The 25,203-nt window shown below is 48.0% G+C and overlaps 2 protein-coding genes across 43 annotated transcripts in view; both read right to left on the reverse strand.

Annotated features, from left to right (window-relative positions):
- Positions 1-10,060, reverse strand: part of MADD (MAP kinase activating death domain) — a 39,173-nt gene extending 29,113 nt beyond the window's left edge. For all 31 annotated transcript variants that reach the window (XM_080930890.1, XM_080930897.1, XM_080930883.1 and 28 more), the window contains exons 1-8: positions 9,942-10,060; positions 6,615-6,757; positions 5,541-6,137; positions 4,657-4,960; positions 4,074-4,205; positions 3,593-3,706; positions 2,524-2,604; positions 167-345 (exon numbers count right to left, since the gene is read on the reverse strand). In XM_080930890.1, coding sequence (XP_080787016.1) covers positions 167-345; positions 2,524-2,604; positions 3,593-3,706; positions 4,074-4,205; positions 4,657-4,960; positions 5,541-6,137; positions 6,615-6,673 — 1,466 coding nt within the window. In that variant the 5' untranslated portion in view covers positions 6,674-6,757; positions 9,942-10,060. The remainder of the gene's footprint in view (positions 1-166; positions 346-2,523; positions 2,605-3,592; positions 3,707-4,073; positions 4,206-4,656; positions 4,961-5,540; positions 6,138-6,614; positions 6,758-9,941) is intronic.
- Positions 10,061-10,288: 228 nt separating this feature from the next.
- Positions 10,289-20,479, reverse strand: NR1H3 (nuclear receptor subfamily 1 group H member 3). 12 transcript variants are annotated; one of them, XM_080930790.1, is made up of 11 exons: positions 20,352-20,412; positions 18,983-19,062; positions 18,755-18,876; positions 18,093-18,275; positions 17,480-17,746; positions 16,951-17,159; positions 16,675-16,854; positions 16,399-16,498; positions 11,971-12,084; positions 11,721-11,815; positions 10,289-11,542 (listed from the first exon to the last, which is right to left on the reverse strand). In XM_080930790.1, exons 3-11 carry the CDS (start codon positions 18,861-18,863, stop codon positions 11,396-11,398), a joined length of 1,404 nt encoding a protein of 467 aa, XP_080786916.1. In that variant the 5' UTR covers positions 18,864-18,876; positions 18,983-19,062; positions 20,352-20,412; the 3' UTR covers positions 10,289-11,395. The 12 variants fall into 12 exon arrangements, with proteins under 12 accessions (XP_080786916.1, XP_080786920.1, XP_080786922.1 ...); XM_080930794.1 differs by lacking the exon at positions 20,352-20,412 and adding an exon at positions 20,284-20,342; XM_080930796.1 differs by lacking the exon at positions 20,352-20,412 and adding an exon at positions 19,972-20,273.
- Positions 20,480-25,203: the final 4,724 nt, after the last annotated feature.

The raw sequence follows: 25,203 nt of genomic DNA on the forward strand, positions 1-25,203 counted from the left end.
CTTCATGCTGAGAGTATGAGCTATCTCTTCTCCTTACTTTTGCTAAGGTAGAAAATATAACCAAATATCATACACATTTTGTATGTAAAGTAAGTCTGGCTCTCAGAAGTAGACTCCCCGGAAACCAAGAGATCAGAGAAACAAACTTAAGAATTCATGGTCTTACCTCGTTGCAACATCGACTGAATCTACATCATTGCCATAAATGAGTGGGTTGAATTCAGTGGAAGGTGTGGACTGAAGGTCATTAGAAGGCCTTCCCAAGAGAAGTGGGATCTCCTGGCCCTCGTGGAATTTCTCCAGGTTGAGAATGGGCTGGGTGTTGAGACTCATGCTGGCTAGGGCCTGTGGAACAACAAAGAGCCCTCATATAAGACAGGTTCGCAGGCAGCCCATCTCAGCTCCTAGGAAAGAGCTGTCACTCTGATCCAAAGTTCTCAACAAAGACTTGTGCTCATTTGAAAATCATGACCAATTCATTTCAGAGTCTGTATGCTTGAAAAAGAATCCAAATATTAGGCAGAATTACACAGCTGTTTATCTTAAGTTCAAGGCACCGTTAAATAAAATTGAAGTTCAAGATAATTTTTACTTTCCATTTATTGTAGCCAAGAAGTGCTTTTCAAATTGAAATATACATAGAAATATAAACAAGAGAACTGTGAAAACAGAGCTACTCAGAAGGACATTAAAAAAAAAAAAACCAACAGAGCCTTGCTGGTCAGTGGACACACACCTTTAATCCCAGCACCGTAGAGGCAGAGGCAGGGAAATCTGAGCCCAAGGCCAGCCTGGTCTACAGAGCCAGTTACAGGACAGCCAAGGCTACACTGAGAAACTCTGTCTTGAAAACAAACAAAACCACCAACAACCACTACCACCACCAACAAAAACCAGAGCCTCTCCAAGGCAGCCAGACTATATAGTGAGATGCTGACTCAAAACAACAACAAAGCCACCCAAAAAACCAAAAACAAAACAAGAGCAAAAACAAAAAAGCAGAATCTCAAGTTTCCAACTTAAATTAGCCTATACGAGATTCCATGGTGCACTTTGAACTCTACTGGTGTAAACCAGCAGCACTTTTTAAGTGCAGGTGTCACAGTATGAGGAATCACTACATCCAGGGTTTAACTGAAGGCCCAGACTGCTGGTTCTGGGCTACACAGTAGCAGACACATAGACACATAGAGCACTCTCTCTTCATATCAGTTACCTCTCTCTTCCTTTCTTCCTCTCACACTTTTTCTCTGAAACAAGGCTTCATTATGGAACACTGGACGACCTGAAACTCCCTGTAGACCAAGCTGGCCTCAAACTAACAGATCTGCCTGCCCCTGATTATTTTTATTTCATGTGCCTTGGTGTTTTGCCTGCACATGTTTGTGTGAAGGTATCAGATCCTCTGAAACTGGAGTTACAAGTTGTCGTGTGGGTGCTGGGAATTGAACCTGGGTTCTCTGCGGTGCTCTTCACCACTGAGCTATCTTTCCAGCCCCCACTTTAGTCATTCTTAAGCAGCCATCAAGAAGGACAACAGCCAGAGAAAACAGCTAAGAGAACTTTCTGATCTTGCAACCCTCCCCAGACACTGCTGCAACAACGTATCATATTACATCAGCATAGATGGGGCCAGTGAGCTGAGCAGGACCCGAGCGACCCAGTTCAGTTCAATGCAGTCTAGACTCTAGATTCTAGAGGAGCTGCTAGGCACTTGAGACAACACAGAAAAAAGACTTCTAAAGCTCTCAAATGAGACCAGCCTCTGTAGAAGCACAGCTGGCAGTCCTACATAACACGTACAACAGGGAAGGGAACAGAGCACTGTGGGGTTTTACCTTCAGGAACTGTTAAGCATGCAGAAGAAAAGAAATTAAATCAATAAAGAAAATGGGTGGAAGGGCTAATTCAAAGGGGATTTTTAGAAAGGGTTTCTATATGGACTTTGAGATTGATTTAAGAAGCAAATGTGTCCAAACACTAACTTCCACCTTATAAGACTACAGGAACACTATAAAGACACACAATGGCAGATATGTCAAGAAACAGAAAGTGAAGGGTGCTTTATATGTTTGAGTTGAGATGATCTCACCATGTAGGCCAACCTGGTCTCAAACTCACAACCCTGGCCTGAAGTATATATATACACACACACATAGCTTTGTGTACATTACAGAGTAATAGAGAAGACAATGAGTTAGAAAGAACCTTTTTAAGGTTTATCCCGTTACACAAAATTTAGATGTGCCTCTTCTTCAGCCCATTCAAGGCGGAGAGACTCTGTTCCATGAGAGGGTTCTCATACCAGCTGCCTTTCTGCAGCAACCTTAAGTCATCTATTACTTTCTTATTTAAAAACTGCGTTTTAACCTATTCTGCGTTGAGTATGTCTATATGTGTGCCACAGCACAGTGCCGACTTGCAGAAGAGTCTCTTCTTCTACCTGTGGGGCCCAGCTGTCAGAGTCGATGGCTGAGCCATCTTGCAGACCCTTCCCCTTCTTTCCTTTTGCTCGTTGCCTACCTGCTTCAAGTGCTTTTTCAGCTCTAGAGACTCTGGTTCTGGCAGGATGGGCAGCACTTCTGCATTGGTGGGGGCAATCACCTGCAGCAGAGAAAAGAAAAAAATGACATGAGCTTAGAATAGACTGGCGAGAAGCTCTGTTTACACAGAGCAAATACCATGTGCAGGGAGACTGGATAGACACAACAGTATATGTTACACTATACATACAAGAGATGTGTATGCAGACATAAGCTATACCTGTATGCCTAAGAATAGCCTAAACAACACTATCTCCAAATAAGAGATTATGAATCATATTTTCTTTCTTAAATTTGCTTGTTTTTTTAAGACTTATGTTTTATTTTTAATTATGTGTATGTATGTGTGTCTGCGTATGGGTATACACATGCGTGCAGACGCTAGCAGAAGCTGGAGACATCAAATCCCCTGAGCTGGAGCTACAGAGAGCTGTGAGCCACCTGATATGGGTGCTTGGATTCGAACCCAGGCCCTTACAAGAGTAGGAAGTGCTCTTAACTGCTGAGATATCTCTCTAGCCCCTACACTTACCTTTGATTTTTTTTTCTCATTACATTTATTTATTTGTGTTTGGATGTCACATGTGTGGAGGACAGATGACAACTTTCCACCATGTGGGTCCTGGGGGTTGAACTCAGGTTGTCAGAACTGGAGGCAAGTGCCTTTCACTGGTGAGCCATTTATTTTCTTAAAATTTAATAATGAACACATAGTCAGCTTTCTACAAGAGGTTTAATATATTCACAATGTTCGTTATGTTAATATAATTTTAAATGTGTGCTGGAAAACAGCTTCCTACTTGAAACGAATAAGAAAACTAGTGCCTGATTATCTACACTTTACATAATAACATTTTCAAACATAACAGTCTTACGGCTCCTGGAGCATGTAGAAAGAGCGCTTAAATCAGCAAGACTAACTTCTATAACCTGTCTGCCCGATGAAGTCAAAGCAGCACTAGAACAATGTGTTTACGAGTGTTAGAAATAATCCAGAAGGGTGGTTACGACAGAACTGGGTTAGTACAGGGTCCTAGTGAGTGTCTCACCTTGTTGCTGTCCAGATCCACTAGCCACACGTCATCAGGCATCTTGAAGTCTAGCTTATAGAGAAAGAAGCTGGCAGGAACGCCAATGATGTATGGGGTTGGAGCCAGGAGCAGCTGTGGAAAAGATAAAACAGAGGCAAGACCTACTGTGAGCAATGAAGTCAGAGTTTCTCTAGATAAAGAAATTAGACAATTCCTTTCCCAAAATATCTGTGATAGAAGTATTGCAAAATTTAGAATTTTTCAGATTTTAGAAGGGTAACAGTGCATTTCAGTACATTAATGACTATCGCACCATAACAAGAAGTCCACAATCACTAGCTGTAACAAACAGAAACTACAAACACTGTAGTTTTACCACAGAACCAGTGCAAACCCAGCCAAAATTTCAAACTGGTGAGTTCCGAGGGACAGAGGAGCAGTGCTGACGAATAAGCCAGGGGACACTGCAGCACCCAAGGGAAGACACCGTGACACTTACCTGCTCTGCCGATGCCATGCAGGTGGGAAGCAGAGGGATGACAGGGAACATGTACTCCAGGGGGTAGATCATTGCCACAAACGCCATCACAGACATGGAGAGTGCATTGTAGTCTCGAGACTGCAGCACCACCTGCCGTGGGCCCACCACAAACCACTCAGCACGGAAACTGTGTACTAGGAAACAGCTCCCAGCCCTCCAAGTCAGGCTCACCACACCTACCGCTGCAGCATATTTCAGCCATCACCGAGGCTGCAGCCCCCACCCTGCCAGTCACCTTCCAACCCATGTAGTTCCTCTAGAACACCACCTTCTTAGAGCTGCCACTCCCTGTCCTAGGACTATACACTGGAACTGATCTCTCCAGAGAATTAACCCAGTCTAACAAAGAACTCGACTAAGCATCCACACGACATCAATATCATAATTCAACTCGTATACCAAGTACCGGCTGTCTACCTGCCATCACATTCCTCCTGGAAATAAAAAGACACACTTCTGGTTCTCAACAGACTCATGACCTAGCTCCCAACAGGGTGTACAGTTCTCTCCCTAGACAGGTCTACAGAACTGGCCCTCTCACCTTATGCTCCAACAGGATGCAGGTTAGCACCTGAAGACAAGCATCTACACCCAGAAGTTCCAAGGGAAGGTGAAGAGGGAAATCTACCAGGGTGAACCGAGATGGATCTGGAAGAGCAAACGTCAGGGCCTGCTGGAGTTCCTGGGGTAGGACCTCAATGTCCACCCGCTTCTGCCCAGAGACAGGCACTGGGGAGTGTAGCAACCGATAGATCCAGGCCTCAATCTCTCGAAGGTCATGCAGAAGGGCACTGGACTTCTCCTCCACTATCAGTGATCCAGTAAAGATTCGCCACATGGTGTCCCTAAGGAACACATGGCAAGACTTAGACACAGAAGTGTTATTGGCTGATACCACTGCAACCCGATAAAACCTCGATAATAACAGGGAGAGGAGGATTGCTAGAGAAGCCCGCTAAGCTCAGACGGGACCAGAGGGATATATGATGACAAAAACGGGTGTGGACGGTATATGTGATGGAACCCAATGCCATGACCACATCAAACTCCTCTGCATTTCTCAAAATATAGCTACAGTACAAGGTCCAATGCTTAGCAATCTTTACATTGGTACTAAATTGTTTAAACAGTCCTAAAGGAGCTGAAGAGAAAATTCCTTTCTTTTAAGATTTATTTTATGTACATGAGTACACTGTTGCTGTCTTCAGACACACCAGAAGAGGGCATCAGATCCCATTACAGATGGTTGTGAGTCACCATGTGGTTGCTGGGAACTGAACTCAGGACCTCTGGAAGAGCAGTCAGTGCTCTTAACCACTGAGCCATCTCTCCAGCCCTAGAGGAAATTTCTTTCCCTTTCACAAACTAATCATGTCAGTCTCTTGCTGTTCTCCCTTCCTTCCGAGCATGAGAAGCAAACCATACCTTTGAACACCTCGAGGGATGCCCAGTTTCTTGCCTAGTAGACGTTCACTGCAGCAGTCCACCAGACGTTTGAGAGTGTACAGACACTCTCTGAAGGTAGAGAAGAAAGGGTAGTGGCTAAGCACACACAGGGACGTCAGGGTACTGTTGCGGGAGCGGCTGCCCGCTTTTGCCCTACGTTTGCCCCGAGGAGACTGGTTTACGTCAGGAGTGGAGTCAGCAGTAGGAAGCTGCAAGGTTGAGCCACTCTCTGGGCTCTCAGTAGCAACCTCTTCTGAGGCACAGGGGGCACGAGCTCCCTCCTTCCCACGGGGTCCTGCTCCGCCTTCCACCTTTTCCTTGGGCATTCGCTTTTGGAAGGAGCGGTAGAAGTTGACACAGATGCCATAGCGGGTGACTCCAGTGTCCTTATCAGTCAGGGTGAAGACAAAAGAGGTATCGTCTCGAAGGCCCGCGCGTCGCTGCCGCACACTCAGACACCCCTCTGGCTGGCAGAAGAACACCACATCTGGGGGCAGGGGAAACTCCGGGTGGTCCTCTAGTGGGTACCTCCGCAGCAGTTCTGGAGTCTGAGCCACACTGTCACTGCTGGGATGCCTGAAGGACATGACACACTCAGCAGCCTGACAGCGTATGACGCACTATCACACCTGAGCCACGACCAACAAATAAGCTCAAAGCTACTTTAGGAGAGCGTCTGACTGGCAGACTAAATGAAACACACACTGTCATGAAGAGTTTCTACAAGAAAATCATCACTAACACTAAAGATGACTGGCACCTTAGCTAAAAAAATGACCAGAATGCACAGTGTGTTCCCCCTTTCTACAAACTATGAAAGCTTGGCTATAAAGGATATGTTTGCTCAAAATCCATAAAGTAGGAATTAAAATAACTTAGCATGTATTTATTTATGAGAGACAGCCTGCATAAAGTGGAGCATAAAACATGCAGCAAGAACATAAAGCAATAGGAAAAATAAAATATTCAAAGCAACATGAAAATAAGGTCTGGGAATGACAAGACACTGTGGCTGCCTCAGAGAACAAGGCAGTTACCAGTCTTCTTGGTTACCTTGCCCCTACGATCACTAGATAATCAAGTAACCGAGGGCAGAATTTCTTTTGCACCATGGTTCCAACTTATCAGTTCATCGCAGAAAGACGTCAGGTCACTGAGCAAGGAGCCAGCGTTCCCAGGAGGAATTTTGATATAATCTGAAAATCCAATCGGGAAAAATATTGATAAATATTCAGTGCTATGCCTAAGGGAATCATCCTTCTCAGGTTCATCTCAGCAAGGGGCAGAGGTCAGAGGCTGTCCACTTCTGTACTCGTGATAGAATCTGACACTTGCTTTGCCTGGTGGTTGTCTAGGTTTATGGGCTTCCAGAGTCAAATTTCAAACTGAATAGGGTTGAGGATGTATCTTAGTGATCAAGGATCTGTCTAATATGGATGAGGCCCTGGTTTCAATCCTCAGCACCACAAAAAGGAGAAGAGGAGTCGAAGAAATAATGACTCAGACCACTAACTAGCTCATTTCCAGCCTAGTTTTGGGGACTATTTCTGAAAAACAGACCTAGACAGTCTAATCTAGATTGAACAATTATAACAAAAAAAGTCATTTCAAGATTACTCCAGGGGTGATTAAGATAAAAGCAGATTCTTCGCACAGCACTAATCTATGCTTTTATGTCTGCGTCTACATGGAAACCTAATTATTCTGTCTCACCAAGCAGCATTCAGCCTGATGTGTAACTATCACATAGACTTTCCAGGTAATTGCACTCAGACAGTAACAACAGCTGGATACTGTAGTCCATGTGACCTCACATGAAGAATTTCCATGTTCCAACTGCCTCATCTCTAACCACTTTTCCCACTTCAAGATAGAAAAGGGGCAGCAGGTCCTGCTGCTTCCTCTGCCCTTGGTGCTGAACCATAGCTCTTGTCTATTCTGGTCTTGGGACCAGAGTCAGTAATAAGTAATACAATACGCTCCCAGGAGGCCTGGTCTTTCTCTGTCTTGCGGAGATTATAAATTAGGGACTGAAAATACCAGGGTTTTTGCAAATATAGGGGAAGTGTTTAAGGGAATTTCTAAACATATTAAGAATCAATTATTTCCCGGGGGCCAGAGAAGTGGCTCGGCAGTTACAAGCACTCCTGGCTCCTCCAGAAGGCCTAGGTTCAGCTCTGAGTAGTAGACTGGACGGCTCACAATTACCGCAATGTTAGTTCCACATAAAGTGTCACTCTTCACAGTGCTACACTGATGGAGGGCCCACACACACACACACGCTCAGACATACACGTGTGTAAAATAAACAATGATATCTCTAAAGAAACTATATTTCTCATTAGATTTTCATATACTTCTAAATATGTTTCACTCCTGTATAGGGCATTTCCAGTGCTCCAAGATTTTGCTTCTATGGTCTCACTGAGACTTTATTCACTGTATACACACACACACACACACACACATACACACACCATTTTGCCTCATACACTCCCATACAACAGCCATAGATATTGCCTGTGCTGAGGGCATTACTTGATCTAGATAATTAGTTTTTTTTTTTTATCTTTTTCCTCCTCGACCCACAAACAAGACCTATTTACAATACCGCTGGTGTCCTCAAAATACTGTTCCCTTTACCCCTTGCTCCCAATAGAGGACCCATAGGTAATAGGATTCAGTTTTGTCTCCATAGCGACTCTGGCTCCCAGAACTATTTATAGCAGAGCCATAGCCCCTCCCCCTGCTTAGTGACCAAACAGTGCTAGCAGCTGCTACTCCAGACTCAGCCATGGTCTACAGCATTTCATTCTCCCTAACCCTGGAGATACCAATTCCATCCACAGCACCTACTAAGAATCACGTTACCTTTGCTACTGTCTGTGTTTAATTTTATTTTAAATCCCACATTCAGCTTTTAATAGAAATAGCTCTTCACCAAGGTCCTAAGCATGCCACACATTAAGTCATCCCGGGGTTCATCACTCTTAGTACTCATAAGCAGTCCTCTGGTTCTCCCGACTACAGGAACATATTGCATGAGCATATTGTAAAGGTGGAGCACCCTTATCGAGCTGAGCTCTCTTCCTAAGAGAAATGAAGCTAGAAATGGGACATGGGCAAAAGCCATGCTGTGTTCTATATAGACCTGTCTACCTACAAGCAAGCTAGATTCAGCTCCGTACTTCAGCTCCTTACCATAAAACAGAATTTGTAAGGCTGGAGGCTGGGTCTTTAAATAAAATACAGGTTTACACTGAAAGCCAGAAGCATCTAAAAAAAAAAAAGTGGGTGCTAAAGCTTTCTCTTACTGATAGATTGGTTGCAGAGCCTCTCTCTAGAGTTAGCAGTGGTAGAGTGTATTTTTAGCCTCAATTCTTATCCCACCATTAGCCACTGATCAGATACTCAGGCTACAAAGACAATCAACACTGTCCTTCCTACCTTCCCCACAGACTCTAAATCCTCTAACAGCACATGTAACTCACTCAGCCTTCGTAACCAACCAGGCCCAGACTCTGCCTCTTGCCTCGATCTCATTTACTAATGGAAAGTCCCTACCTCTTGCCGCGATGTAGTCCAAATCTCTAAAAGCATACCTTCCTGCTGTACTCCTGTGTCACCACTCACATCTAGAGTCCATAGACTTTTAAATAATCTCTCCTTTTTAGCCCACAGTGGCCATGCTACCAACCCTGTGGGCTCGTCCCTCATTTGGGGCAGGATCTCATTCTAAAAACCACAAAAATCCGACCCAAGGACGATATGACATCTTTGCTGACGTGAGCACAACCGGAGGCTTTCTCTCCTTCCTCCTCCTCCCCAGCAGTGACCTTGCAAGCTCATCAACAGACTGGTCCAGCATGGAGGAGAACTGGAGCAATGAATCGAGCGATGGTTAGGACTGGGGAAGGAGGAGCGAGCACGAGGAAGAATTGAGCTGCGGGAGGATGGAAAAGGGGGCAGTTGCATTAAATGATTAAATGGTGTACCTAGTCTTCAGCAAGCCAATATTGAAGGATGAAATGTAGATATATATGTATGTTTTAGAGAAGCAAACGCCGTTCTCCAAACGTTCATCAAAAATAAGGCGTGCACACGCACGCGCACACGCGCCTGGCGCCTTCCTCGGGTCCGGGGCTGGACAGCTCTGCCGCCCCCTCACCTGCTGGACAGCTCCTCGCCCCCAGCCGGGAACGCGGTCCGCGGCCCTCCAGCCGCGCGGGCGCCCCGCCTCGACCCCCGCCTCACTTTCTCAGCAGGCTCCACGCCCCCTCGCGCTCGCTCCTTCAGGGCCGCCTCGGAGACCCTTTCCTCCTGCAGCCGCTTTTCCTTCAAAGGCCCACACAGGGCTCCCGGCCGCGCGCGCTCCCCTACCTGCTCTCCGAGGAACCCGCCAGGCCCGCCCGACGTCTCCCGGCGGCAGAGCGCTCGTCGCTTCCTAGCCCGGCGCCGCGGCGAGCGGGCGCCAGTTCCGCGTCTGCACCGGGGGGGCGCGTACCACTCAGACCTGATGCGGGAGGGGGAGCCTGAGGGGGCTGGGGCCGTACCATTCGCCGCCCGGGGGACCGGGCTGCACCAAGCGGAGCCCAGGGAGGAGAGCGGCTACGCACACACCTAGCCTTGTGGGAGTGGGAACGGGGTGGGACGCACTGGGCCAGCCCAGTACAGGTAGGTGTCAAGGGGAGGACCCAAAGAAATACATTTTGATTTGGTTACTCAAACAGCTTTTAATTCGACTGGGGTATAGAGTCCGTCTTGAAAGAATGATGATCAATCTGAAAGTACTTCGCAAGATAAACTCCCTCTAAGACTTTCTGACAGTTTATACAAACCGTATCTGACACCCCCTGCACGCTGTTTGAATGTGCCAGCCTCCCAGGCTGGAAGGCCAATTTGTGTGTCGGTGGAATCTACCAAGTCGGGATGGCAGGGGGGCACTTCGGAGCTGCCTGGGTACTTATTACCTACACCAAGGTAGGGGACCGAGAACGGTGCCGCGATGCCCTCTGGGAAATGGAGTCCAGTTCTTTTGACAATTCAAACATTTGTTATCCTCCACTGGCCTACGGGGAGTCCTACAGGGCCCAGAGCCCAAAGGGGAGTATTACCGGGTCTTTAAATCTGTACTCTTCTTCAGATGCCAATGGAAAAAGTAAGTCACTTTATACACAAGCGTGAAGCGTACTGCCGAGTTATTGCTGAAGATCCCATTCCTCCCCTCACAGAAAGAGCACCTGCTCCTACCTGGATCATTAAAGAGGAAGGAGCACCTAAGCGGCGGGCCTAGTAAACAAAAGCTGCCGCTTGTGATTTGCCCTTCTCCTCTGAGTCTGGAGGGAGATCACAACAGACACAGGCTTCCTCTGACACAACAGCACCCCCACTCTCGATCCAGAAATTGGCTTCCTTAGTTCTATATTCATCTTGGCCTTCCTGTTTCAAGTGCCAGATCTACTGGTGAAGCAGCCCTGAGGCATTACAGCCAAGCCACAGAGAGATAGTGGAGAATTTCTTTGGGTCACCATGAGGAAAAACAGGAAGTGGTAGAAGCAGGGTGGGCAGGGCCCTGAAGAACCCTGGGCAAAGCGGCTCTCCTAGCTAGTTTATTTGGTTGGGTCAACGAGGTCTTCAGATGGCATACAACGTTAGTAGGTCCCCAACTGCCCAGCAGCCACAAAAGACCCAACCCGCTGACTCTCCCTTAATGCATTGCAAGGTTCTCCTTCGCCCAGCTCCCAGGAATGTGTGCCCGTCTCAATCTGTTCCACCTCTAGGGAGCAGTCAGTAAGCCTCAGCCGTGTGGCCAACACAAAAGGCATGGAGAACAGTCATTCGTGGACATCCCAGATCTCAGACAGCAGAGGGGGGAGTTTTTTGTCCTGCAGGCGAAGTGCAAACACTTGCTCTGAGTGGACGCTGCTCAAAGTCCGGAGGCTCACCAACTTCATTAGCATCCGTGGGAACATCAGTCGGTCCTGGGGGGCAGGGGAAGGGGAGTCTAGTTGTTGCTCTTCCTCAGAAAAGGTGAGACAGGGCAGGGAGATTGTTAGAGACACAGAAATTATCATGCTAGGTGAAGGCAGAATTCTTGAAAGAAAGTGGGTATCAGAAAATGAAGAAGAGCACAAGAAAAAGATACCGAGGTAAACTCACGTGGGGGTGGTTGATGGAGACATAGGCATGCAGGGCCTCCACATACGTGTGTTGCAGCCTCTCGACCTGGAGCTGGTCCTGCACGTTGGGCCGGTCTATAAGCCACCAACAGAGTTGAGGAGCAATCTGGCCAAAGTCTTGATTCCATAACCCAAATCCCAGCACCCAGCCTCTGTCATCCACTGTAAGGACTATAGCTCTCCTGGGTAAAAGTCTCTTGCTCAGTTTCCCCCTTGCCCCTCCTCCATACCTGCCGAGAAGATGCTGATGGCAATGAGCAAAGCGAATTCGGCGTCATTGAGCTGCAGCTCATTCATGGCTCTGGAGAACTCAAAGATGGGGTTGATGAACTCCACCTGCAGCCCTGGGGAGGAAGAAAAGAGGCTGGGTGGGGATCTTCGTGTCAGGAGCAGGAAGAACACCTCTAGTGCTAGAGTCACTAACAGGTCTCTAGGTTTCTGCCATGTCAGAACAAGTATCTAGGGCAGAGAGTTGGCTCAGCGGTTAAGAGCACTGCCTGCTCTCTCAGAGGTCCTGAGTTCAAATCCCAGCACCCACATGGTGGCTCACAACCTCTATCTATGCTGGGGTCTGATGCCCTCTTCTGGCATGCAGGCATACATGCAGATAGTACACTCATATACATAAAAGAAAGAAAGAAAGAAATCTTTTAAAAAAGAAAGAGCGGGCTGGAGAGATGGCTCAGTGGTTAAGAGCACTGACTGCTCTTCCAGAGGTCCTGAGTTCAATTCCCAGCAACCACATGGTGGCTCACAGCCATCTGTAATGAGATCTGATGCCCTCTTCTGGTGTCTGAAGACAACTACAGTGTACTTATATATAATAAATAAATAAATATATATATTTAAAAAAAAAAAAAGAAAGAAAGAAAGAGCAAGCTCCTAAGCTTCTCCAAGCCTCCTCTGTGAAATCTGAGTCATGGATGAATCTATCTAAGAAAACGACCACACTGGGCATGGGGTTCAGGAATGTAATTGAAAGGCTGAAGCAAGAGGATTCCTAGTTCCAAGCTGGTTTGGGCCACAGAGCAAGATCCTGTCTCAAGACAAGACAAGACAAAACAAACAGACCAAAACCAAGTATCTATTGTGATGCCATGATGGTGACTCAACTGTGAAATTGACAGATCTAAAATCACTTAGGAGACAAAGCCCTAGGCAGGTGTGTGGGACTGGATAAAGCAGGCTGAGTGCTGGCTGTGGGTCCTGTGTGACCCCTCCATCTGCTGCTGCCCCTTCACCCATGGCGGACTAGACCCTCAAAGCAGGAGCCTTTCTTCCTGAAGTTGCCTTTACAGGTATTTTTTTCTTGGGGTTGGGGAACATTGTGCAGATGGTTATATGATAAAGTAGGCAGGAGGTTTAGCACAATGTCTGACACATAAAAACTGTTGAATTAGGCCAGGTGATGGTGGCACACTCCGTTAGTCCCAGCACTGGGAGGCAGAGGCAGGTGGATCTCTGAGTTTGAGGCTAGCCATGTCTACAGATAGAAAGTTTCAGGATAGCCAGGACAGATACACAGACAAAACCTGTCTTGAAAAACAAAACTAAACAAAAAGCGTTGAACTAAATAACTAAATTAGGAATCTCAAGGGTGCCATACTTCTAGAAATATAGGTATCTCTGACTTTTGCTTATAGAGAAACCCAATATAGAGGGCTGGTAGGGGTGGTGCTCACCAATCTCAGCACTCGGGAGGCAAAGGTTCTCTGAGTTCGAGGCCAGCCTGGTCTACATAGTGGGTTCTATGACACAAAGAAACCCTGACTCAAAAACAAAAATAACAAAAGAGGGGGAGAAGGAAGAGAAGGATTAAAGGAAGAAACCTTCTTGGCTTATCTGAATGCCTGAGTTACAGCTGATATGTCACATTATCACATCCTGGAGAGAATACAAATGTAGCTAAGGGTGTGGACTGAGGTTGGAGACTGCCAGGATTTGACTCCCTTGAATTTACTGTGGACTAAGCTGGGTGACTTAAGGTTAAAAAAAAAAATTAACCTGCCTGGGTCCTAGAGTCCCTATCTGTAATACAGAGATAGTAATATCTACCTCATAAACGTTTTAGAATAGTAAATAGTATATGTGATATCTACTGTTCATTAAATTTTTAAAAAAGACTACATCTTTGTGATAATGTCTCAAGAAGCCCAAGCTGGCCTCAGACTCACTATGTAGCTGAGGATGACCTTGGACTTCTGGTTTTCTTCCCTCTCTGCATTGTTGATTATGGTTATCTAGTACCACAACCATGTGGTACTGAGAATTGAATCCAGGCCCTCATATAACTTAGGCAAACACTCTGCCAACTATACCATATTCACTTCGGTTGATCGTGTGTGTGTGTGTGTGTGTGTGTGTGTGTGAGAGAGAGAGAGAGAGAGAGAGAGAGAGAGGGAGAGAGAGAGAGAGAGAAAGGTAGCCCTCGGCTGTCCTGGAATTCACTATGTAGACCTGGCTGTCCTAGAACTCAGAGATCTGCCTGCACCTACCTTCCAAACATTGGGATTAAAAGTGTGTGCATACCTGGCTTCTCTCTTAATTTTGTTTTAGGGTTTGGGGTGGTAGTTTTTGTTTTCTTTTGGTTTTGTGACAATGTCTTATATAAACCCACACTAGCCTCATACTCCCTATGTAGCCAAGGATGGCCTTGAATTGTGTGTGTGTGTGTGTGTGTGTGTGTGTGTGTGTGTGTATGTACATGTAAGTGGGGAGGAGGGTGCATTTGTCCATGCATGCTCATGTGGAGGCCAGCAGTCAACAGACAGCAAGTTTCTCTATTGCTTTCCACCTTACTTTTATTGAGAGACAGTCTCTCACTAAACTTGGAGCAAGCCATTTCATCTAGACTGGCTGGCTAGTAAGCCCCAGAGATGCTTCTGTCTCTGCCGGCTCTCCAGGTGTGTGCCACCTCCCCAGCCCATGGACTTGAACCACTGATTCTCATATTTCTCCCAACATTAATAGAACAATCTTCCTGCAGAGAAGACGATGAGCACACAGCAGCCTGAGCCTAGACATGGTCACACTTCTTCCACCTACTGTCACCCTCTCTACCCCACACTGGTTTCCAGGCTTTCTCAGCTTTCTTTTAGCAACCATCTGCTATTCTTTTCCATCCGAGGTTTCTTGATGAGTCACTTCCTGTAGCTTCACCCTGATATGTACCAAGCATTTTGTGTTCATCTATTCCATAGGCGAGCTTTGTTTTTATAGAGCATTTCTTGATGAAAATTTAAGCTCCAAAATATGCTTTAAAAGTCCCTTCATACAAATAAAGGGAGAAGGTTCTAGAATTGAGCTGTCCTCCTGGGAGGGTCTGCTAACACTGGCTGGAGGAACCCCTCAAATTAGCTGGGTCCACATCGTCAGGTGACTGTCGTGACATAGTAGTGGGTGTACGACAAAAGGGGACTTGGCAGAACAGAACCTCCAGGGAAAGAAACAACAAAACACAAAAAGAGGTGGGTGGGGGGAGACAAGATAGTCAACTCTTTACAAAGAAAAGATGGTTAGAAAGGAAGAAAAAATAAAAAAAGCCTTCTATTCCTTTCCCCCCAAGAATACACTGATAAAGTAAGAAATGAAAAACACAATGAAATCAAGATTGCTTAAATAAAGAAATCTTATAAATAGGTATAGATTCAGATAACAAAGTCCACAAATGCTGAAGAAACAGGAAGGGCCCACGAGAGAGGGTGTTCCGACAAAGGTAAGGGTTAAGAGAGTCTAAGATAGCAACCTTTTTTTTTTTGAGGGTAAAAGATGCTTGGCAGAAAAGGGGACAGGAGGATAGGGCTGGGTCTTAAGGCAGGACAGAGTCCTCACATAGCTCACCAGGTACCTAGACATTCAGAAAAACCAAGAAACACAAGAGAATCTGACGGAGCCTTGCCCCTTCCCTGCAATTAAGAAAGGCTTTCCTAGAAAGCCCATGTTGGTACTAGAGGATCATGGGTGGGTCTGAGTCACCAGTGAAAGCTTTCTGAATTCTGCCCAGGATCTATCAGCACTAAGAACAGAGTCACATCAGCTCCATTTCACAGCCTGCTTTCTCAGCTGCCAAACTCCTCAGTCTCCCACGGACCTCTACCCTTTCCCAGCTCCCGTTTCATAAACATCACTAACAGCGATCTGAGAGAAGCTCGGCCCTGAGGAAGCATCAGACTCCAGCAGCAGCTTGAACACTAGCTCTCTTAGTCTTCATGTTTGTCCCACATCAGCTCTACTACAGCTCATCAGGAAAAGGGACAGATTTCAAGAGTCAATTCAGTCTGTATATCCTTAACAAGCAGTATCTTGCCTTTTGTCTGTTAAAAGGTCTGATAGAATGCTTTTCAAACATTTTCCCTAGCTACACAGTATTTTTAAATGTTGAGCAGAGTAGCACATCCTCTCTAAAGCAAGAATGAAGGCCGCTGCTCTGCCTTGCCTGGTCCCCACCAGGGAGATCCTTCCATTGGCTCCTCAGTGCTTCAGTGGACAGGGGTCAGTTTGGAGTGGTTGAAGCAGCTGATCAACATTCCAAACTCCTCTCTTGAAAAAACAAGTGGTATCTTCATTGTATAGGCACCCAAACCTCAGTCCCACGGTTCTTTAATCATGGTGGCCCCAATGGTGGAAAGCGCCAGACCCCTGACCATGTCGGATCTCACCTGCTTTGGCAAAGTCTTCCCGGTTGTAACTGAAGTCCTTGAGGAAGGTGATGCTCTCACTCCCAGGGTTGTACCTCCGTGAGGTCTCCAGAAGCATCACCTGCACACAAGCAGCATCTTTCAGACAGGGACGAAGGGGCTGGTCTTATATGTGGCCCTTGAGAGCAGCTTGATTCTCTTTCCCAGTGGCTTGGACTCTCCAACCTGGAGAGCTGGAGGTCCCCTACAGATAACCCTACTCTGTCTCTCCCTTCACCCCATCCCCTTTCCAGCCACCTCGATTGCAGAGGTCTTCAGCAAGGCGATCTGGTCCTCCCTGCTGAGCTGTAGGAAGCCAGGGAGCTGTTTGGCAAAGTCGACAATCTCCTGCACCGACACAATGGCCAGCTCAGTGAAGTGGGCAAAGCGCTGTTGGCGGGCTTCCCGGCTCTGAGGGTCGGGTGCAATGGGCCAAGGCTACCCAGGGTGGGCAAGGAAGAAAAGGGTAAACTGCTCTGAGTCAAGAAGTTAGCTGGTGCTTCATATACAGCCACCTCTCCCCAGGCCAAGTACCGTGACTCGAAGTCGGTCAGAGAAGGAGCGCCTGTTACACTGCTGCTGGGCAGCCACCAACTTCTCGATCATGCCCAGCTGTTCTGGGCTGAGCTGTGGCAGGACTTGGGGAGGCGAGGAAACCCTTGGGGACACTGATGTGGCTTGAGCCTGTTCCTCTTCTTGCCGCTTCAATTTCTTCAAGCGGATCTGCTCTTCTGACAGGACACCTGAAGACAGGGCCAGATGTGAGGTGGGAAGTGTGCCAAGGGTGGGTTGATGCTCCAGAAACAAAATGTGTCTAAAGCAAGGAGGATTTAGTTATTTATTTACTTATTTATTTATTTCCAATACAGGGTCTCACTGTGTAGACCAGGCTGCCCCTGAACTTAGATATCCACCTCTCCTCCTGAGTGTCGGGACTAGAAATGTGTGCCACTTTGGCCAGATAAGGAAATTGTAATCCACACTCAGAAGATCGCTGCAATGCATCTGCCTTCATAGCAGGGAACCAGTGTCATCTCTTCCCAGTTCCTGCCGGGACACTTACACTCCTCCCTCATGCCTGCTTGGCGGCATTTTCGAAGTCGGCACTCCTGGCATTTCCGCCGCATGTAGGTGTCCATGGGGCAGTGGCCACCACTGTGGCAAACGTAGCGCGCTCCCTTGATGACACTGCGGCGGAAGAATCCCTTGCAGCCCTCACAGCTCAGCACATTGTAATGGAAGCCAGAGGCCTTGTCCCCACATACACTGCACAGCTCATTCCCCAGCATTTTGGGGGCCGGACCCTTTTTCCGCTTTTGTGGACGAAGCTCTGGATAGAGACACAAGGTTTAATGTTCTCCCTTCCTTATTCGCTCCCAGCTAGGCACTCTTTCTTCCCTTCACTGAATGATATTCTCTCATTCATTCATTCTCCATGAGCTCTCCATAAGCATTGATCCTTAACACAATCATAAGGACTAATTTCACTCCACAAGCAGGGAGACCTAGGCTCAGAAACCCCTAAGATACAGACACAATCCACACCAAAGTCATTCAGGTCTACCTGGCCCAGAGCATTTGGATTTAGTTGTGACATTAGAAAACAGAGAGCCCCAGAGTTCCCCTCCTCAATCTAGGGAGACTTTACCTTCTCCAAATCCAGGTGTGGTTCATACCTGTAGGCTCTGGGAGGGCTTCTGCCCTGGGGAGCAGGGCTGTGGACTCTGATGACTCCACCCCTGTCCTCAAAGCATCCCCAGTGGATTGGGGCATCCTGGCTTCCTCCCTGAGGATGCAGGTGTTGCCTCCCTGATCTCTTGCATCTTGAGGTTCTGTCTTCCACAATTCTGTTGCAGAGTCTGAGCCCAAGAGAAGAGCAGGGTAGTGAGTGTGGGTTTGGGTCCTATCCAAACTCCATTCCCAAGTGTCTTAGCTCGGAAACTACAAACTCAACTCTACTGTTAGAAGGCAGGCGAGCTAGACAGGCATGGTGATGAACACCTTTAATCCCAGCACTTGAGAGGCAGAGGCAGGTGGATCTCTGAGTTTGAGGCTGGCCTGGGCTACACAGAGAAACCCTGTCTCAAACAAAATAAAGAGCAAATACAAAAGGCATCTGAGCCTCAGCTTCAGTGCCCGGTGGGACCCAGGACTAGTGTCAGCTGCAGTCTTTTGTCTACCAACCAAGAGTCCCTGATCCCCCAAGACAGGGTTTCTCTGTGTAGTCCAGGTTGACCTTGAACTCACAGAGATCCAACTGTCTCTGAGTGCTGGGATTAAAGGTGTGCACCCTCCAATGCCCAACTAGCATATTAAGATCTTAAATGAAGGTGCTAACCTCTGTCCCCTGGGGGACGATGGAGGGCATCCATTTCATTGATCAGACAGAACTGTCTAAGCATAGACATGTCACCTTTCCCAGAAAAGCAAACCCAGACTGAGGACATCACTGGTCAAGCACTGGAACCAGAGAAAAGAGTTTGAGCAACACTAAGAATAGATCTGGCAGTGCTTCTGAGAGGTGCTGGATGCAGGTAGGAGAGGAGGTTTGGATAAAACAGCTTACCAGGAGAAACATCAGGCACTGGGGCCTCCAGCCACAAGGACATCTCTTCCTGGAGCCCTGGACATTACCAAGACACTGTCCTGCAGGAATAGCCAGGTTACACTTCTCCAGATCTAGGCCTGGGCTCCCTTCTGTCCTCACACCACCAGCTGACAGTTACTTAGCATGGATGAGCCTGGGAAACCCTATGAAGTCTGGATTTGTTTGTTTGTTTTATTATTTGAGACTGGGTTTCTCTGTGTAGTTCTGGCTGTTCTTGAACTCTCTCTGTGTAGATCAGGCTAGCCTAGAATTCAGAGATCCACCTGCCTCTGCCTCCTGAATGCCAGGATTAAAGGCATGTACCACCACAATCCAGTTGAAGTCAGGAGTCTCTCTCTCTCTCTCTCTCTCTCTCTCTCTCTCTCTCTCTCTCTCTCTCTCTCTCTCTCTCTCTCTCTCTCTCGCCTCTCTCTCCCCCCCCCCTCTCCCTCTCCTCTCATAGATCCTCCATGGTCTGCCACTGAACTCTACAACCTCCACCCTGTTGTCAGGACTGTTCTAAATTCACTTTAAAGATAAGCAAACAGGTTCAAAGAGGCTGAGGAAACTGCTATACACACAGGTGGAGGTGGCAGAGCCCAGAGTGGATCCCGACTTGGATCTCAGCCTTGTTCTCTGAACCTGCCTCCGGGATCCGTGGAGGGTCCTTCCCTCTGCTCTGACATTAGGAGCCAAAGTTGGCAGGACCACAAGGCTGGATTCAAGCTCACTCTATGAGTCTGTTCATTGTCATCTATCTTTTCCCTGCCGTTTCTGAAGTCCTAGCATAAAGTTCTCCTTTCCGGTACGGGACCTCTGATCCCAGAACCCCTCTAGTTCTTCTGAGACTAGTAAAACTATCCCTGCCCAGATCTCCCGTTAACATTATTCCTCACTTCTAGAATATTCTTCCATCACATCCCTCCCCAACCAGATGCAAAGATAGAGCCCCCAGCCACTGAGCAGACCCGCCGAATCTCCAGGCCACCAGACTTCTTGGCTGCGTAGTCTCTGGAGCCCCCTTGCTGGGAGAAGAGGGTGTTGCAGTACCGGCCCTCGAGGCCGCAGAGGGCAGCCAGTGACTGAGCTGAGCAAACAAGCCAGCAGGGAGAAGCAGTAAAGTGGGGAAAGGCCGAGGGGAGGGACTGCCAAGGGGTCCTTCCTCCTGGCGACCCGGGGCCCTTAGCCTCATTAGGCCCCCGCCCACGAGGTAGCTTTCCCACCAGACTGACTCCACCCCAGCCGGCCACCCTCTCAGCCGGCGCCACCCTGTCCCCTACCCTCTACCAAGACAGTCGCGTTTTCCCGCAGACCGGCCTAGTCCCATCTCTCTTCTTCCTCTCCTCACCCTGGAGGCTCTTTGCTCTTACAAGAAGGACTGCTTCTCAGTCACCCCCACCCTAATCCCAGCAGCCTCCAGAGTCAGCGTTCCCTCCCCCCTCCTCCCATAGACACCTCGCGGAGCAAAGGTCCCGGCACGGCCCGGAATTGCGACACCAAGCCCCAGCCTGTGTTCCCAGCCTCCCTCCTCCCCTGCCTCTGGGAAGGCGCCAAGCTCTCCCCACTAGCCCCAGGACTGAGCCAGGCCGGTAGAACTCCAAGGGTGAAGACAGGCAGGTGCTGGGCCTTCCAGTGAGTTTGTGTGTGGGTTCCCTGAGGGGGACAGAAAAAGGAAGAGGCCAATAAAAAGAGGCCTGGGAGAGGAGTGAGAGAAGCAGATGCTGGCAACCCAGGGACCAGTCCAGAATAGACCCCTCAAAGATAGCACTGTTGCCTCATCTGGGGAACAGTCCCATCTGAGGTGGTGTCAAGATCTACTGAATCTAAATAACGCCATAGCTTTCCTGCCTTGCTTCCCGGGACAAGAGATTCAGCCCCGAAGGAATACGTCATGCTTCTCTGATCAGCAGCTGTTTCTTTTTGTTGAATGGCAAGTAAACAAACAAACGTCTCTCTTCTATTCCACACTTGTTAGCTTGAGTTAATTCCAACTCACCACAATCATTTCTCTTTTGGGTTCTGGGTTCAAACCTCCGAGCTTAGGGTTACAAACTGGGGAGAGCTATAACCTACACTAGGAAAGCACTTCTTGGCTGAACTTTGCCCCATCCAACTGTGCTGTCTTGACTGAGCAAGTTAATGTTTCTGAACCTCTCTTTAAGATGGGGATGATGATGATGATGATGATGATGATGATGATGATAGTCTTGCCACATATGATCAATGTGAAAATAAAAATCAAAACAGTGTGTCACAGTAATGTCCAAGGATGGGCAGGGGTTATCTTTCCACTCCCAGTTCCTTTAGTGGTTTGCCTTCCCATAACCTTGAACCTTGAAACGTCAACCTTTTGAATCTTTGTTGTCATATACAAATCTCTGTCATTATCTCTCTGGTTCCTTAGAGAAGCTCCAGGAGGGAGGCATGGGAGTAAACGGCTCTATTTACACAGTGGTGCTTGTTTGTGAGCGCCCAAGACCACGGAGTGGTCACAGAGACCAGGTTCTCTGATCTTTTCTTCCTGTGTTCGAGTTCACAACATTCTTGGGTCTGAAGGAAAAGTTCTGAAATGGAAAAAGCCAAGACTGGTGGTCAGCAGGGCAGGTGGTCAGCAGGGCAGGTGGTCAGCAGGGCTGGTGGTCAGCAGGGCAGGTGGGCTGCAGGGCTGGTGGTCAGCAGGGCTGGTGGTCAGCAGGGCTGGTGGTCAGCAGGGCAGGTGGGCTGCAGGGCTGGTGGTCAGCAGGGCAGGTGGTCAGCAGGGCAGGTGGGCTGCAGGGCAAGGTGGTCAGCAGGGCAGGTGGTCAGCAGGGCAGGTGGGCTGCAGGGCTGGTGGTCAGCAGGGCAGGTGGGCTGCAGGGCAGGTGGTCAGCAGGGCAGGTGGTCAGCAGGGCAGGTGGGCTGTAGGGCTGGTGGTCAGCAGGGCAGGTGGTCAGCAGGGCAGGTGGTCAGCAGGGCAGGTGGGCTGCAGGGCTGGTGGTCAGCAGGGCAGGTGGTCAGCAGGGCAGGTGGGCTGCAGGGCAAGGTGGTCAGCAGGGCAGGTGGTCAGCAGGGCAGGTGGTCAGCAGGGCAGGTGGGCTGCAGGGCAAGGTGGTCAGCAGGGCAGGTGGTCAGCAGGGCAGGTGGGCTGCAGGGCTGGTGGTCTGCAGGGCAGGTGGGCTGCAGGGCAGGTGGTCAGCAGGGCAGGTGGTCCGCAGGGCAGGTGGGCTGCAGGGCAGGTGGTCAGCAGGGCAGGTGGTCAGCAGGGCAGGTGGTCAGCAGGGCAGGTGGTCAGCAGGGCTGGTGGGCTGCAGAGTTCTGCAGATGCTTCAATTCAGATGTGAGAAGCCAGAGTTGAGGTTACTGCTGGCCATTCATCCTCTGTCCCATTCCCAGTTTCCTGCTCACAGGCCCTTCCTGTTTTGCTGTGAACTCCAATTCCCATGGGTCTACATTAAAGCATAGGACAGGGGCCAAACAAGCAACCAGAAGGACCAGAAGAGAGGTGAACAGGGCACAAGAGAAGAAAACAGAGGAAACAGGGAAGGACGAACATGGTTGTGGGGGCGGGACAGAAGGGACAGGGTGGGGGAAGGATGAGAAAACTGAAGTGGAAAGGGGCTTGGTGAGAAATGAGAGGAAGCTCAGGGTGAGCCAAGGGAACAGACAGAGACTGTGAGCACATGTGAGAAGACGGCAGCTGTGGGGGTGTTGCAAAATCTGCCCATGTATTCATTTCTCACATTCAGAAAAAACCCCTCTGGCAGCCCCCATCTTCAGCTTCTGCCTCTGACTTTTGCTCTCATTTCTTCTCATCATAAGGTCATCCCCTCACAAGGCCTCCACCCTGGTCTGCACACTTATGAGTCATAAGCACAAGGCTCTCTATTCTTCTCATGGGTTCCTTCCTCAATCTTCACAAAGACCTGACACTCTGGGAAAGTGGAAACCAAGGACAGCAGCCACAGAGACTGGGACAGCTCAGTACCCATTAAATGTCCAGCTCTCTCCCCTTGCTCAAGTTCCAGTGTAGTAGCTCACTCAGAGATGTCCCTGATATACCTCATTTCTAGGAACTTGAGACTCAACATTGGCCTGAAGCCCAAAAACATTATCTTCTAACGGTTTAAAAAAAAGTCTCCTTCATCCTGATCCTAATCTTCAACCTGACTCCCTAATCTCTTCAAAGGTACGTCCCAGGTCTCAGGAACACACATACACAAACCCAGTGAGCCCACTGACCCAGCACAGAGGTGGCTAATGAACACAAGCATGTCCTCCCTCAAGCCAGTGAGGTAAGGCAGTCCAGTTTTCTGTAGAAGAGGCAGCATTGTCAGCACCTCCCCATTACAGGTTACAGGTGATGGAGGAACTTGCCACGAAGGGAAGGGGAGAAGGAAAAAATGGGAGAAGGCTAAAACCAGTTGCTGGTTTCTACACGGACTTTCTGGTGAGCAACCACTGGGACTTCTGCCCCCAGCCAGGCAAGCAATCAGGTGATCAGAAGCACGTGTCCCACTTTACCAGCTCCACCTGCCTGGCACAGTTCCATCAGCCTACAGGGAAGTGTTCAGGCCAAGGCCTCCCAGTCCTCTAAGTCTTTCCAGTGTTTTCTTGACTTACAGGAAGCAGGTCCCTAGGAACATCTTTGGGGGATCTTACTAGCCACAACTCTGACTCTTCTACCCTAAACTTCCAGAGGCCACCTCTGGGCTTAGAAATAGGACTCACAGGTCCCTAGTCAAATGGACCACTAAACTCCCCCAAAGGCAATCCTGCTGTTAAGCAAGCCAAAGGAAGGTTCACACGGAAGGGCTAGGGCAGATATTGTTTCTAAATTCTTCTTGTTGGCGCTCTAGACAAGTAAAAAGTGAGGGAATCATCTTTTAGAGCCCAGGGAATCCACTCAAATTGACTTTGCCCAATCTCTTAATCACAAGACAAAGAAGAATCTAGGAATCCTATTCAGACCTTGTGGTGATAAGTATTACAAAATGTAAGGAGGTAAGGAGACCTGGGCCTCTATATTCCGAAACAATGTAGAAGGCAGAACAAAAAGAAGAAAGTAATATTTATTCAAGATTTTCTGCATAATTTATTCTATATGTGTTATCATTTTATGTCTTTTTAAAAAATATTTATTTATTTTATGTGTAAGTACACTGTTGCTGTCTTCAGACTCACCAGAAGAGGGCATCAGATCCCATCACAGATGGTTGTGACCCACCATGTGGTTGCTGGGATTTGAACTCAGGACCTCTGGAAGAGCAGCCAGTGCTCTTAACCACTGAGCAATCTCTCCAGCCCCATCATCTTATGTCTTACCATGATGAATCTTAGACGGTTACTAACAAGGTATAAATATCAAAACTGACTACAGATAAAAACCGACTTCTAAGCTCATACGCCCAGCTGGAGGATGCTTGGCAGTTAAGAGCCCTTGCTGCTCCTACAACCGGCCAACTCCAGGTCCCTGTGCCCATGTGAGTAACTCCAGCTCCAGAGACCCGCTGGCCTCTTTGAGTACCTACATTCATGCAAACACATAAATAAAAATAAGTTCCTGCTCAAATCCAAACCAAAATAAAACAAACCAACTTACTTTATCCCATATATAAACTACCTCCAAAAAAATGAGGGGAAAATTGTTAATACAGTTTGATTTTGGCTTTTGCTTCTGTCAACATAGGGTAAACAGTTCTCAAGCCCGACCTCGCCTTCAGAAGCTGATCTATTTGATTTGGAATAGGCACATGAGTGCATCTATCTATCCACAGACATGATTTTCTTTTCAACTCTAAGGAACCAAGTTGGCAAGAAATTGAAATCACCTGTAGAAAATAATGTAGATGCTGAGGAATTGCAAACTTGAAGCTCTGCTCTGGTGCAGTGTGCCCGCCCTTGTTACCCTGGAAATAACATCTGCTTCACCAACCCTTCCTACACAAAGGCTTGACAGAGCAAGTGGGAAGAAAAGCAAAGCCTGCAGGAGTTATGTTCTATTTGGTGAGCTAAAGACTTACATTCTGAAAACACAATGGCTTGGGTAAATTTGCAGAGTAAAAGTTTACACCAAAATTTTTTTGCTTTTTGTTTTTAGACAGGATCTCCTATAGCCTAGGCTGGCCCTGAACTTGCTGTGTAACTGAAGCTGTCCCGAACTCTTGATCTTTCTGCCTCAACCTTACCATGTGCTGGGATAACTAAAAAAAATAGTCTGAAAG

This window comes from Micromys minutus (genome assembly GCF_963924665.1).
Source record: "Micromys minutus genome assembly, chromosome: 17".
In the NCBI taxonomy this organism is placed as follows: domain Eukaryota; kingdom Metazoa; phylum Chordata; class Mammalia; order Rodentia; family Muridae; genus Micromys; species Micromys minutus.

Excerpts from the sequence above, each read along its gene's own strand:
- NR1H3 (XM_080930790.1), bottom strand. The coding sequence starts at position 18,863 with ATGTCCTCAGTCTGGGTTTGCTTTTCTGGGAAAGGTGACATGTCTATG. Across the intron at positions 16,855-16,950 it reads CTGACCGACTTCGAGTCACG|CCTTGGCCCATTGCACCCGA; the intron begins GTACTTGGCCTG and ends CACCCTGGGTAG. Across the intron at positions 12,085-16,398 it reads GGAAGACTTTGCCAAAGCAG|GGCTGCAGGTGGAGTTCATC; the intron begins GTGAGATCCGAC and ends CTTCCTCCCCAG.